General features: G+C 32.9%; 1 protein-coding gene across 6 annotated transcripts in view; it reads left to right on the top strand.

Moving 5' to 3' along the window:
- The window catches only part of LOC117119761 (leucine-rich repeat serine/threonine-protein kinase 1-like), a 60,970-nt gene that overhangs the window by 18,924 nt on the left and 25,817 nt on the right, over positions 1–16,229 (top strand). For 4 of the 6 annotated variants that reach the window (XM_033264635.1, XM_033264638.1, XM_033264639.1 and 1 more), the window contains 3 exons: positions 8,772–8,922; positions 9,555–9,702; positions 10,503–10,631. In XM_033264635.1, coding sequence (XP_033120526.1) covers positions 8,772–8,922; positions 9,555–9,702; positions 10,503–10,631 — 428 coding nt within the window. Of the gene's footprint in view, positions 1–5,529; positions 5,772–8,613; positions 8,669–8,771; positions 8,923–9,554; positions 9,703–10,502; positions 10,632–16,229 lie in introns of those variants that run through there. The other 2 variants (XM_033264640.1, XM_033264641.1) reach the window with 2 other exon arrangements.

The following is a 16,229-nucleotide window of genomic DNA, read 5'->3' on the forward strand; positions in this document are numbered from 1 at the left end:
GTGTCTGTGTACGTGTGTGTAGGTATGCGTGTCTGTGTATGTGTTTGTAGGTACAGTATGTGTGTCTGTGTATGTGTGTATGTAACTTGGTGGTGTTCTTAAGCACAGTCCAGACTGTCCAATTTTATTTGACAAAAACATGTGACATGCCTACATATGGTCATGATGACATCATATCATGACCATATATAGGCACAACGTGACTATATATGGGCATACAGCAGTTTTTTTGTCAAAGAAAATTTGATAGTCTGGACAGGGCTTTGGGATGTCCTGGAGTGCCTGTGTCCTGGGCCCAAATTCTGTAAATTAATCAAACGATTTATTCTAACATAAAAACTAAATCTACTTCCTTAAAACTCATCATGCAAAATAAATTTAGATAATCTTTTTTTCCTGTAATTGGTGGGTGTATGGTTGAAAGTGATAGAAGTAAGGACAAACAAATAGTGTACTGTAAATGATACAAATATTTACTATGGTTTTCTGTGGATTCACTATGACTATAGACTTCATAATCACAGATAAAGATATTATATTGACTACTATTAATAGTTAGGAAAAACAGTGCCTTATAGATATTTTTTATGGGTTTTATATTACACATTTAATATTTGAGACTGTTGATTGAAATAAACAAGGATATGTGGTTATAAAATGTTAGTGAACAATACCAGAAAGAAATTAATTGCACAGGTTATGAAGCAGTATAGGCAGGAATAATATTTCTTTATAAACGTTCATTTACGATGATGTAGGACGTATGATAAGCCTACTTAACTACCGGAAAGCACCACCCCCAATATTTTTATAAGCGCCGCTCTAGAATAAGTTATATGCCCATATTTAGTCATGATGTGCCTTTGTACGGTCATGATATGATGTCATCATCACCATATTTAGACATGTCACACGAGCTTAAGAATACCACCAATGTCAGCAGCAAATCTCACTTTCCAAACATTTAAGTATTTCCCTTGGACTCTCTGCAGATATTATTCTCCTGATGACGATTGAAACAACTCAATCAAAACGTCAAGACGTTCTCAACAAACAACAGTTCTTTTCAGAACTATCTATGTGGTGTACCCAAGCATTAAATATATAAATTATGGGATTATGAGAATATTTTGTTTTCACTTTTGTTAGATAAAATTGGAAATTAATTTCTACATAAATTGGTAAAGATCATATTCATATTGAGATAGCATCCGCAGTGTGGATTAAGGGCAAGGTCAAAAAGTGCGAGCAGCGTCAACCACACATGCAACAACAGGAGATTTCATTCAGGGGAAGGGGAGCCCAGGGGAAGGGGAGCACAGGAGAAGGGAACACAGGGGAAGGGGAGCATGACAGGAAAGTTAGTGGGTGCTATATGTCGCCATGAAGTGACACTCTGAGGTGATTTTGTGGCGGCGGATGTGCTAATTGGCTAAAAATAAAATTTTATTTTCCTTTGAAATTATCATTATTCGTGGGAGGTGGTTTCGCTAAACAGGGTATAAAAAAATCTCTCGTCTCACTAAGAGGTAATGTGCTAATTTCAAGTAATTAAGGCATGTAAGGAATGTTTGTTCAAAGTATATGCAATGTACCTAAGCCTAAAATTAATGTGACATTTGTACTGTATGACCTCAATTTTTTCCTGAAAGATAAAACCGATAAATCATTGTCAAAAATGGCATTTCCCATGAATGGTGTATTATTAGTTGGCCCCAGGGTTTCTTATAAATTAAAATAATTAATAATTTACAGAATTCATGCAAAGTAATGTCTGAGAACCATTCTTCAGGAATAAAGGGTCAAGCAATCAAGTATCAAGTAATGTGAATTGGCTCTTATCACTTCAAGTAAGATTACATACAGTAGTTAGACGTATTTTATTTCTTGTCAACTTTTTTTATTTCTTGTTTCGTGAACCATTTTTTTTAAAGATCATCAGAGACAGGCAGAAAAAAAATTTTAAAAAATTGTGTTTTTTTGCAAATAGTTTTGCCAAAAATATCCTGACAGAAGATAAAATAAAAATTGAATTTTATTGTTGAATGTAAACAGTGTAGTAATAGGATGGTTAAATACTTTAAATTTGTATACTATATAAGAAGAAATATACATATCTTATTTTTGGAGATTTCAAGGCAGTGGCGGGTAGTAATAAAAATACTATTTCCATTTTTTCGCGGCAAAATGTGTGCTAATTGGCCAAAAATAAAATTTTGTTTTTATTTGAAATTATCAATGTTTGAGGAGTGTGGCGGGTAAAAAGTTTTGAATGAGCGTTACATCTACATTCCACGGAAATGTAACACAGCGTGTTATTTATTAAACATCTCCTGTAAATTTGCTTTGGATGTAAATTTGTCTGAACATGTCTAATTTCATGTGGATTTCTTCTTATAGAACATTGTGGAAAGATTGCTTGTGGTTTTAATAGATAACCAGATAACAAGGAATTATCTTTTTCCAATCAACAGTTTCACATTCGAATTTGAAACTTGAACTACCGATTATCACATGTTCAAAATTTCTTTAAAAAGCTCTGTTTTAGGCCAAATAAAATTAATTGTTATTTTCACGTTAATTTTATTTGGCCTTATAGAGTAGCTACATGATTATTCACGTTTTTATTGGAACCATGTGTCCAAAGAATTATAGTGTAATTTTTTAGTAGAAGGCATTTTGGCGCAATGTTTTGCATTCAGGTTCTGAACCACATGCTGACCATTCCTGGCGGCCATGTTTAGATAACACGGCTTGCACTTTTGACAGGTTCAGAATTAGGTGCGAGTATTTCATGGCTTATATGTGGCAAAGACAAACTAGTCACTCGTCGCAAAAATCGATTTTGAGTTATTATTACAGTGATAAAGAGTAAAACATTAGCTATAAAATGGTAAAAAAAATTTCAAATCCAACATTTTCTTATGAAGTTACAAGCATTTTTAAACATGCACCTGTTTAAAGAACAATATATGAGAAATCCGCCTTCAAAGTTTATGATATCAGGCATTTCTCATACACAAACTATCATGAGATCCTTAAAAAGTGTTGTTTTAAAATTGAAAATGTGGAAAATAACAGCATAGCATGATGTATAGATATTATAAAGGATAGTTTAGTGCAATAAAATAGATTTTTAAAAAATTGATATTCCAGTATGTTTTTGGCTATTTTCTCTGAAATACGATTTGCGACAAGTGACCGGTTTGGCTTGTCTTTTGCCAAATATTAATATAAATAAAAAATAAATTTAAAACATAGATATAGAACTGTGGTGGCAGGTTTTCATCATCAGTTGTGATAATATCAGGTTACTTATTAACTAGATACAAACAAAACCATTGGGGAATATTTATGGGTTTAATACTTTGTTTATACTTAGTTAACCTTGAAGATTACTTAGTATTGGTAGTTGTTAAAAAAGGGGAATTCCCTTTTATGTCTATATTTACAAGGATAGTCATATTTGGGAAATCCAAGGGTAGCACTGCTGTTGTTTATTTACCATTATCATTTTTTCCATTAATTTTACTCAAAGATTAGGGCAGTTTAGTTTTATTTTATTTTTTATTATTTTTGTCATTAGTTTAGAGATATGCCTTGGAATTTGGAGCAGTAAAACTGTGGTACTATATATAGTACACAATGTACTATATAAACTACCACCATGTCATATCCTGTTGTAAGTTTATACTACAATTTTAGAAATATGTCAATGAAAAAACCTTTTAGTAAAGAAAAACAAAGCATTTAGGTAAAAGAAAATTGCTCTATTTTATTTAGTGTATTTTACACTATTTTAAACAATAAAATACATAAGAATTAAATTTTCAAATGTGCATAGCCTGCATTAGAAAGTTTTAAGTTGAAAGTGAAACTTCGATACAGACCCACTGCACTCTAATAATCGTCCTGGAAGTACTTAACCTATTGTTTCAACATAATGATTACCATGTGATCAATTCATATAAACAGTAAAGAAATACAAGATCTGTTTATTATGTTCAATTGAATCGAAGACTTCAGTATTGAAGAGAAGTTACCACAGTTAAAACACAGTAGAAACAGGTCAGTGGTTATGTTTGTGTCATTTTTTTTTAATTGCTTTATTGCGAATTCGAACAAGAAAATATTTTGTCTATTAATTTTCATTTTGCCACTTTTCGGAACTCCCTCCCTAATCTTATTGCCGAATCACCATCATTTGCTTTTTTCCAGACCAAACTTAATTAACACACCTTTTTAACATCTAAACATGTATAGCGCCTTCGGTTTAGTGATATTGGCGCTTTATAAAATTACTATACTACTATTATTATTATTATTATTATTATTGTTATTTTTATTATAATTTTCATATACCTTTAAATTGACATACAGAAATGTTGTTTCGATCTAGGCCTTGTTAGATGTTAATACTTATTTGATCCTTATCAGCAATTCAATGTCTTATTCTCGGTTCACACATGAAAACATGTTACATGTGTCCTGTGTAGCATAAAATTTAGTATCTGTGTGAAAATGCATCCGTGTAAGGCCTGGCAATCACTGCGTCATACGACAGTCCTAGGACCCTCGCACAACGAAGCCAACTTCACTCCCTGCGAGTGCCATCTGCTGATTGTCGGTGGCAGTCTGAATGGATCGTCGAAAAACAATCTGTTGCGTGTGCGTCGGTGCGTTCTTCATAGAATCACGTCGGTCGACGACCATTGTTCGCAGTGAGTGCCTGGCTTTAGATGTCCCTGGTAACGGGGATGTATTGCTCTATCCATTCTATCAAATTTTATGTGATGAATTTGCATGATGTGTCTATATACGGGAATAATGATATCATATTGTGCCCAAATATTTGTCACATAAAATTTTATAGTGTAGGCAGAGCTTTAGAAGAGCAGACATCACTGAGGTCATTTACAATGTCAAGGTATTTAGCATTGACCCTGTGTGCATGGCAACGGTAGCTCAATGTATCTTTTATCTGTGGCATCACATGTTTTAATTGTCTGTGTATAATTTGTACCGACTTTCAGCAATGAAAATATCAAGAAAGTGGTGTATAGCTAGGAATATCTGGGAAGTCTGTGTAATATCCCATGTGTAATACTTTGTCATGTGTAAACAGTGGCTTATCTAGGGGGAGCCCCATGCATCCCTAAACATCCCCCTCCCCTCATTGAATATATTTGAAACAAAAAATCACGCTCAAGTAGATAAAAATCACCTCATATTACCTTACTTTGGGAGATTTTATAGGTTAATTGTTGCCGAGTGTGGTAAGCATTAAATAAATATCTTCATGTTTTCATATTTTTTTTTTTTTTAATGAATTTAGTCATTTTTCATGTAGTGAAAGTGAATATGATATTTTAGCATCTGTCAATTGTCTAAGTAATGAATATATTAATCACCATGAGTTGCGGGATGGGTTTCCAGGAAGTACAGTTTTTGCCACCATTTCATTGGCCTCTTGGGTTTCTACAGGAAAATATATTGACATATGCAGACTACTGTACAGTCCAAAGCAAAACCAACATAATTACACAGGTCAGGTGAATGTAATGGCTGAACATGATCTTTACCTGTAGAATATGTTTTTTTTGTATGGTGTAGTAGTGTACGATAGAGTTGTTCGCATATATTTTACGCCTGAGTGATTGATGTAAGAATAGATGGTAGTGGCAATAGAAACACAGAATGTTACAAATGCTAGTGTTATGATATAAAAAATATGAGCAAAGCAAGATTGGACTTTTTCAGACAGAGGTTCTGTAAGTATTCACTGATTTGTAGCAGTTTTTAAATTTGATTTTTATGGAATGGGGTCTTTAAAATGTGCAAAATAATTATTTATTGCTTATTGTAGGTTTTAATATTAGACGTGATTATATGAGTTCATTGATGCTATGACTAAGCCTCATTGTGAGGGTAATGGGAATGTTATTTTACTGGTTGTAGTAATATCTCGGCTGGTAAGCGCTACATGACTGATAGGCACCACACAGCTAATAGGCGCTACGCAAAAACTGCCAGATGCTGCACGACTGTTAGGCACTACCCAGCTGGTAGGCGCTAGATAACTAGTAGACCTACTATATCCAGAATGATGGTGTTGCAGTGCCTGCATTCATGCTACTAATGCCTCAAAAAATTCTAAATATTACATTTAATTTTACACAGCAGTATGGAAGGGGTTGACACAATTGTGGCACAGATTGTCAACCTTATGTTTGGGTGTTGTAAGTCCTCTCTTGTGCTCGTGGGTGATTTTTTTTGTTTGGCTTAGCAAGTTTGTAGGGAGGAGCACCTTGGAGGCACCACCTTTTTCTAGGAGTTTTGCACATCACACCCGTTCAACTCTTAGGTACGTCACTTTCAGGGTCCTGAGATTGAGGGCACTGAATTTGCCCAAAAAGCCAAGTTACCGTAGTTAAAATATATATTTACTATAATAGAAGTATTTGTTGCAAGGAAATGTAAAAGAAAATAGTCTGGTTCTCAACTCTTTTGGTTTCCATTATATTACATTATATATGTTTCTATACTAAAATTTTGCAAATCGAAGCTAAAAAAATGATACAAAACTGAGAGAGAAAGATTGTCTGACATTTATCCACTTAAAGGTCAGTGATACAAAATATTGATCAATATACCATGCATTAGTACAAATGTCATTGGGTCATGGTTTTTTTTTATGGATCCAGATAGGAGTGACCGCTGGCACTTTTTCGCACGAGATCATAAGCTCTCTAGAAAATGTTTGTGTCTCCCAATGACCACTGAAAATATGTAATAGTGGGAGGGATAGAGCATGTTGTCCCCTGTTTGACTATATCATAATGTTTTGAATTTCTGTCAAAAAATAATAAATTAGATTTTGGTTCTTAATCCCTAACTCCCATTAAATATATTTTGTAGCAGTTCCTTCCAACTTTAATAATTGTAATTCTTACTTTTGCTTGTAAGTTTATAGTACCTTGAAAATAAAAACAAGAAAATATACATGTGAGTGTATAGATGTGTTCTTTATAAATATTATTTTTACAGTTAGTCTTTCTTTTTTCTAAATTTAAGAATTTTTGTTGTAAACAGTCGGTATAATCATCAAAAACTGATTTCTTAGCATTAATGGCTTTTTGGATTCTATTGAAAATAAGCAATTTAATGTTTAGTTGAATATTTTTCTGTATTTTACCAAAACAGGATATATCTGCAGTCCACTTCATACAATTTGTATGAGTGAAATTGCATCTGTAAAGAGGGGAACTACGTTAAGTAGTTGGAACAAGGTCACTAGGGATTTTTGTAGGCAAGTTGTGAGCATGTAAAGGTATATCACACGTTAGTCATTAATTAAAGATCTTCCTTTTCTCGATACCCTCACTTTATCCGGTTTGACCTGCGAAATTTGTCTCCAAAGAAACTCCAAAATTTGTGTTTATTGCATTTTTTCACACAAAACAGTGTAAAATTAATAATAAATTGATAGAGAAGTCACTTAAGTATGTGAAACAACACAATATTATTAAATATTTTAAAAGAAATTATAAAAACCATTGTAGCATTTCCTTAAAAACCATTAATACTTTAGAAATGTCTTAATAGAACTCATACTTTGATAGCTAGATGAAAAGCTTTATTTGCAGAAAGGATAGCTCATTATTTTTTACTTGTTTCGTTCCAATAACTTTCTGTATACACATAGCATCTACATTTGAGCAACAAATTGAAGAAAAGTATAGATTTTCAGATGGATGTTGTTAAAATATTAAACGATAAAACAATTTTATCCTAAAAGTTTGTAATAATAAATTGTTCATGTGTGGAAGTGTACCTAAAGATGATATTGACATTTTAAACAAAGAAGAAAATATGATTTACCTGGACATTTTGATGTCTCAGCTCTCTGTTTCAACTGGCATAAGGTGACCATCAAGGTTATATCGTCCTGCTACAGTATGTTATATAGCTACTGTATAACATATAGGCCTACCCAGGAAAACTAAATTGCATAGTGTTTTTGTTTAGCAAAATATAAAATTCTGAATGATAAAGTTTGTTATCCAGGCTCTGTAGGGAACGTTTTTATATGCTGAACAACTAATATTTTGAAGAAAAACATGGGAATGGTTAATGAGATACAGATTTTTGAATATTTAATAACTGGGGGGAAAAAGAGATGTAACCACCCTTTTTCCCCCCAGTTTTTAAATATTCAAAAATCTGTATCTCATTACTGTTGCCAACTTTTTCGTCAAGTACTGTGTCTTAGAAAAATCAGTTGTACAACATAAAAATATTTTTCCTCCGGAGCTGGCTTTAAAGGATTAGACTTTAATGTAAAGTGATAGGGAGGTTTCGATTGCATGACAACAGTAAGCCCTAGAACACGATAGTGTCAATGTGCATGTGAGAGTGTTAAGTTATTGTTATTGTTAAAAGTTATTTTGGATACTAGGATGCAGTTTGGCACGAAACAATTACTGCAAAGAAAGTAAGATGGTCACAGGTGAGGGTATGTCTTCATGAAAATCCTTGATTAAGATACTTTGCTGTGATTATCTTGTGTCAGATGAGACATTAAGTCGTTGGTGACGTTTGTCCAAAAGCAAATGCGCTCAAATCAGAATGCAGTACACAAGAAGAATAGGGGATTTTCTCCTTTATGGTAGTGCTTGCATTGTGGCTGCTATATGGGACCCATTTACATAACATTTATTTTGTAAATTTTGGCATTTTAATGCTGACCATTAACCTTTATTTTATTTCAGATGAGAGGGAAAAGTTACGGAAAGAAGTGGAACCGCAGATTCTTCAGGCATGTGCAGATGGGAACCTATCCGAGCTAAAAGCTCTGTTAAAGCGAGTGGGCCTAGCTGCCATCAATAAGGACTACCAGGAGGGAGTCACACCCCTTTTTAAGTAAGAGTCAATTTGTGCTTTTTATCTTTTTTGTAGATAACTGTATGACTGCAATTTCATTCAGGAAGTATGATTCATATGATCATTGTTATTCTCAACAAAACAACAGTTCTTTTAAGAACTATCTATATGGTGACGTTCCACAAGCATTTAATATATTATTATTATTATTATTATTATTATTATTATTATTATTATTATTATTATTATTATTATTATTGTTATAACTAATTATATGCAGTTATAATTATAATTACTAATATTGTTGTTATTATTAATGGAAAAATATAGTTTAAAAACAATTTACACAGTACTGTACAATATACATTTGTATCATTTATAGACCTTTTTTGCAATTACAGGAAGTTATTTTTATTAGTTATTATAGTACTATTTATTATCATTATTATAAATATGGAAAAAGAAACTAAATATGCATGTATAAGTTAGAACGTGCTATAATTTTTTGTTGTTGTTTATCTCAAATTGTAGTTCAAACTATTTGATGTTAATATTGCAATTACAAGAGGTCATTATTTATATTATTAAAACAGAAAAGAAGAAAAATTGTACAGAGTATATCAAATTTGGTAAGTAAAATAAATATTAATTTTTAATTTAAACACTTTCAGGGCAAGTTGCAATGGTCATTTAGAGGTTGTGAATTATTTGATTGACCGCGGAGCCTCTGGACGAGCCAACGACAGCGGTTGCAAATGGACTCCACTATACGCTGCCTGCTTGTATGGCTATACAAAAATAGCCGAAGTATTAATGAAGGTAATGCCTTTAAGTAAACGTATTGGTTATTAATCAGATGTGTTTAAAACAGCTATCCTTTGTACCTTGTACTTTTTACCATTAATTTCCTCTTCAGTCCTCTGAGACATATAATTAAAACATTTCAGAGTTCTTGTTCAGTAGAGCTTTTTATCATGTTGTTGACTGATAGTTTTCATTCCATGCTCTCTGGTGTATTTGCAAGTTCAAAGTATTTAAATTACTGTGCAATTAGTGTGGAAATTCCTCTATCAAGATTTCAAAATTGATTTTACAAGAATTCTAAAATATTGTTTTTACCCTGGTGCATTTTCAAATCTGTGTGTTAGCATTTGTTCAATAACCATATAAAAGGCATTTTTATTTATCCTCTTAATCCCATGATCTTTGCACCTGAAGTATTTTAATTCCTTAGGGATTTGTCATAAACCTAGGTACACTGCTTGGATATATATATATATATATACTGTTTATTAAACCATATTTAATCAACCTGTTCTTAACCTCTCAATTGTAATGCAATTTAAATGCCAACATCCTGAGTTCTTCATCTTGAGACTAAAGAACATCTAGATGCCTGGAAAAACCTGTATACAGTACTGCATTATTACTTTATAAAAAAAATAATATATTCATTATAAAATTTTGATTTAACAGTCAAATATTAACATTTATTATTGGTTAATTGATTATTGATATGATATATTGATTAAATAATTATTGTAATAATATTCTGGACACATATGTGTTCTTCTGTTACCATATTATTCAATTAATGCTTGATCATTTTTTCCTGTTAGTATTTTCCGTCGATGGCTGGTGATATAACGCAAGATCAACAGTTACCCTTGCACGCAGCAGCAGCAGGAGGCTACACGGAGATTGTCAAACTCCTCCTCTATTACGACTACTCTGTCATTAATGAAAAGGTAAAATTGTTATATATTGAATAATTTGACGCAGCCGGAATGGTTTGGATTCTTAACCTCGGGGTCGGTTTGACGCAGCCGAAATGGTTTGGTTTCCTAACCTCGGGGTCGGGGTTTCAATTCCTCGCTGTTCATTTCGCTTGTGTCTTTGAGCAAGGTACTTTATCTACATTGCTTCTCTCCACCCAGGAGTATAAATGAGTACCGGTGGGGTTGCCTGCTCCTGCACTGATTACTACAGCAGCATTTAAGCATGTAGACCCAGTGACCAGGGGAGAGAAGGGCTTCGTATTTGCAAAGAAAGGCGCAATTTAGAAATATATTTTGCATGAGTAGTGGTGGCCGAGTGATTAGGACACTTTTCTATGAGTATCAGATACAGATTACTTATTACAACAAAAGGTAGTATGAAATTCTTTTTCCAATTTGAGAAGAAAACATACATTGAAAGAAAGAGTGAGTGGGATACGCACAAATTCTGAATTTGAAAGGGATGGGGGGAGTGGGGTTGTGAAAATTGGAAATGCGGAATTAAATCCCTATTCCAGTCTGCACCCCCCCTGTCTGCACCCCCCCTCCATCTGCACCCCCACCCCCACAGCCTATGCTCATGAAAGACATAAATAAATTGCACTAAAACATACTAAAATACTGACTTAAATACTGAAAATATTTATAAAATGTTTATAACCTGGTTTCAGATATAAATGATCAGATACTGACACATATGTATTGATACCTCAGTTTGAGTTCTCTTCTGAAAATTAACAATTTACAATGAAATTGAGTGTGAATAATGGGTGTAGGAAGCTATAACTCACAAAATTGAATTTACTATTTAAGGTATTAATTTACAGGTCACTGAAAATAATTGCATAAAACCTAATCACATAAATCATAAAATGAAAATTGTAATAATGATAGACAACAGTAATAGACGACAGTTGGGTTTTGATTGCCTTAAATAAACTGATGGCGCCATACTGCCATCATCATATTAACACTTTTCTGGTAACGGACATTCATTCAACATTTTGTACATCTTTTTTATTAGGCAGTCTTGAAAAGTAATGTAATTATTTGTTGGAAGCCCTACATTACACCTGTCAATCATGCTAAAAAAGTGTGTTTCTCTGAAATGTGGGGGGCTGATTGGGGCAAGAAGGTGAAGTGAGAGGGCTCAATGACTATGTGAAAGGTGCTCTCTCACGTAATATGGTGATTTTTAACTACATGAGCGTGATTTTTTTTTATGTGGGGGGTGGTGACTGGGAGGGTGCAAGTATTTTTGGGAGTGGTGTGTGCCCCCGCGCATCCCTAGATATGCACCCGAGTACATTAGTATTTTTGTATCACATTCACAGTTATATGAGCCCATGAAGCACAAGTTGGTTTGTACATTTTATACTGATTGGCTGTTCATCTTATCTGCAGTAACCATATCTACTAATATTATACAACACACTATAATTGAATATAATATTAAATATATTGAACAAAAAATAATTTAAAGAAAAAAATCTATAGGTAAACAGTACCGTAAGTAATCAACAAGTTGACTATCACTGCTTTTCTAAACCCCTGTCCATACTATCATATTTTATGTGACTAAAAATGTGACATGCCCATATTTGGGTGTAATATGACATCATCATACCATATATGGGCACATCACCCCATATTTGTCACATAAAATTTGATAGTGCGGACTGAACTTTAATTAATTATATATTCAGCATTTTTATTTTATGAGGCATTGTTCATGGAATGGAGTTTTATTATCAAGGGAATCCTAAGATAAGGGTTGTATATACCCATTAACACTACCAGTATGTGTAATAAGATTGTGAACTTTTGAAATCAAATATATTGGTTAAATATCATAAAGTTAATCAAATGATTGAATAATCAAAAAGACACACTTTGAAATTTTGTCTCTCGATTGGTTGAAAACAGGTCATGTGTGATTCAATTAAAATGACTATTCAATGTTTTTTGAGTGATTTGTCAATTATTGTTGAATAGTACATTTTCACCTATCAAACAACAAAATTCTCAAGTGTAACGCGAGAAAAAAAATTACCTCGTACATGACCCTGCAAATGGACGCTGACAACTTCTGGCAGGCATTGCCTTCTGTAAACCTATGCAGTCCCTTGGTACTGGCCCATTTGTGCTCTTGAGCGAATAATGATTGTCTGTAACTGACTGAAAAAGTTGCCAAATCAACAAAAAAATTCAATAGATACTGTATGCACTGCACCTAGCAGTATTTTGCTAGTGTCAGCATTGAGGAACCTAAATACATATGCAGTATTTTGCTAGCTTCAGCAGAGTAGGTTGATTCCTAGGCCTAGCCTAGCTAAGGTCCTAGGGCCAGATTTATCAAACTAGAAATCAGCTTAAATTTGTCTTAAGTCCATTTTTTTGATTAAGTCAAATTTATCCATATTACTTAGCTTAAAAATTGCTTAAAATTAGAAAGTCGATTGTACGTTGGCACAATCTAAGACGATTTTCAAGCCAAGATTTTGCTAAAATTGGTTAATAAATCAGCTTAGGATATTTTTTAGGGACATCTTAACTTTTTTGACTTAAGACATTTGCTAAGCTGAGATTGATAAATTCCAGGCCTAAAAGCATAGTTAAGGCTAGGCCTAGGCATATTTTTATTTGGAGTAGTTAGTCACATATGTCACACTCATTGAAAAAGCTCACGGTGTGTTGTATAAAACAAATGAGTGTTTCTCATGCATACAATGGGGTAGAATATTTCATGAGGTGAAAAATTTGTTGAATATTACATCTCCCTGAATAGAACATCCAGTCTTTCACCTCATGAAATTTTCTACACCATTACACTCATTGCATTCATTATTTCTACACTAAGACATTTTGTTTATTTAGGAAAATCGTATGATTGTGCGCATTCTCACAAAACGAAACAGTGCAGGCCAATGCACAGGTCACCTAGAAACAAATGTCATTGACTAAGGGTGGGAATAAGTTTAGATGGACAGAGAAGGCACAGTATCAGTTAATACAAATCTGGTCTGCGGCCGGCCCTGTACAACTTGACAATCAAGGCATTTACAATCATGTTACAGAAGTGAATTATCAGGAAGAAAAAGTAAGTTGTAAAACTTATGATTGAAACCCATCCACGACACACTTTAGTGAGCATCAATGCTCTAATAGTATCCCAATTTAAAATCCTTAAAAGTTTATAATCCAGTTCAATTTTGCTATTATTACAGCATCGGCAGGCAACTGAATTTTATTGTATTTCTGTAAATAACTTTATACAAATTCAATTAAACGAACCTCTTAAGAAAATTCCACTTCCAACACCGCATCCCTCCCCCTTTCAGCAATATTGTCAGGTTGGTAGGCTTCTTCTTGAAATAGCTATATTGAAGGTTGTTTTTGTGATTTTTCTATTTTTCCTTAACAAAATCAATAAAATTAGATGAAACTCTGTGCTGGTCTAGGCTTCCATGTGAAAAGGAAATTGCAAAAACAGTGCTACTGAATAAGAATGTCAATTTGGAAAATATAACTACACTTGGACAGAAACAGCTTAACATGGAAGGAGCATAAAAACTTTGCTAGAATCATGTCATGCACTCAAAAATCATGTGAAAAGTCATGCTTAATCTTTATTGATGCTCGAAAATTTATGTCATCTTTAAGTAGATATTGATCAGCTTTATTCCACGAAATGAATAACATGAAATTAATTTTTTTTTTTGTCATATGATGATAAGTAACAAAAGTGCAACCCAAAGGTTAAAAGTTTAGGTTCAATTATAATTCAGTATGTACAACTTCAAAGCAAGGCTACACCAATAGTTATATTATCATTTGTGGCAAAGACAAGCCAAACCAGTCACTCATCGCACTGAACTACCCTTTGTATATCTGTACATCATGCTATGCAGCAATTTGTATTGATTTGTTTCTGCCAGAGAAATGCCCGAAATCATAAACTTTGAAGGCTGATTTCTCAAATACAGTATTGTTCTTTAAACAGCTCTATGTTGAAACGCTTGTAACTTCATAAGGAAATGTCGGATCTAAATGATTATTTTACCATTTAATAGCTTATTTTGCTGTTTAACCCTGTATAATCAATTAAAAGTTTATTTTTACAAGAGACTGCTCTGTGTCTTTGCCACATTTTGTGGAAGCACATTGATAATGTTAGCTATTAGGATTGCATTTGTCAGAAGAAGTTTGTGTGTCTATTTATCCTTGATAGTGTAATCCTGTCAACTGAATATTATACATCATTGTTAAGTGGTTGATTCCTGTTCTTAATTAATGCACCAAGTTGCAACAATGCTTTCTGGCAAGATCACTAATAGCTTTAACATAAAACCTCTTTACTTTGCTTCCTAATATAGTACTTTTTGATGATATTTTTCCAAATTGATAAAAGCTTTCTCAAACAGAGATTATCTTCTAATGTTTAATATTTAACTTTGTTATGGTTAATGGAGTACGCAATTTTATAGTGTTATATGCTAAGGTCCCTATGCACTTAGGCTAATAAGTACAAACGATGTAGCTGGAAAATTTCATCAGGAAAAGTTCTCATAGAGAAATGTTTAAAAAATGATTTGTGTTTTCTTTAAAGCCAGCAACCAACCACTGTATTGCCATACAGTATATGTCCTTGTCGCTTAACCATGATTTAAGATTGGCCAGCACCTGTTGAGTCTGAATGTAGGTAAGAATGGCCCCGGAAAAAATGGCCCCGGAAAAAATGGCCCCGGTAAAAATGGCCCCATAGGACAGGTAGGTAAAAATGGCCTGAATGAAAAATTCGGTAATAGAAATGATATATATTTTTTTAAATCTTCAAATATTTAAATACTGTATAAGCAAGAATTGAATCAAGAAATAAAAAATGGCCCTCAATTATAAAATTAAAGAAAAAAAAAAAATAAATAAACAAATGTTGTAAACTACCTTGTAGCAAAAATTTAATTAATAAATCAACATAAAGAATATGCATATTTGAGAACTAAAATAAATTAGTTTTTAGCTCCTATGAGTAGCTCTGGGAGTAGGTCTAAGTATTTTTAAAAGTTATTAATATTATTAGATATTATTGCTATATTTGCGGCAAATTATTAATATTATTATTATTATTAATGGCTCTGATGGGAGGCTCTAAAACATTGATTCGGCACCAGATTTAAACGACGAACTTGCAGGGAATGTTATAAACCATTTTCGCGAAATTTGAAATAAAAATTCCAATAACATGACGAATACCAACGATGGGGACTTTCAGAGGCCTGGCATTTCGCAGTACGTATTACTGTCATGGATAACATTAACAACAAACATTTAAAAACGGAAAAACAGTACAGTAAAATGTACAATAGTCAGCGAGTTTGTCAAACAAGGTATAAAAAAAGTCTCGCCTTGGGTAGCATCTTTTTAAAGAAAATCATTAATTTCATTAAAAAAAAAACACAAGTTACTGATTGATTAAATAATTCTATTTTAAATAAGAAATGATTATGCACAGTAAAGGTAACATAGGACAACATTTAAAAGATCATTATATTAGTGCTACTGAAAATA

This window comes from Anneissia japonica, unplaced genomic scaffold (assembly GCF_011630105.1).
Source record: "Anneissia japonica isolate Jap-2015-1 unplaced genomic scaffold, ASM1163010v1 scaffold11151_len745516_cov174, whole genome shotgun sequence".
Classification (NCBI taxonomy): Eukaryota; Metazoa; Echinodermata; class Crinoidea; order Comatulida; family Comatulidae; genus Anneissia; species Anneissia japonica.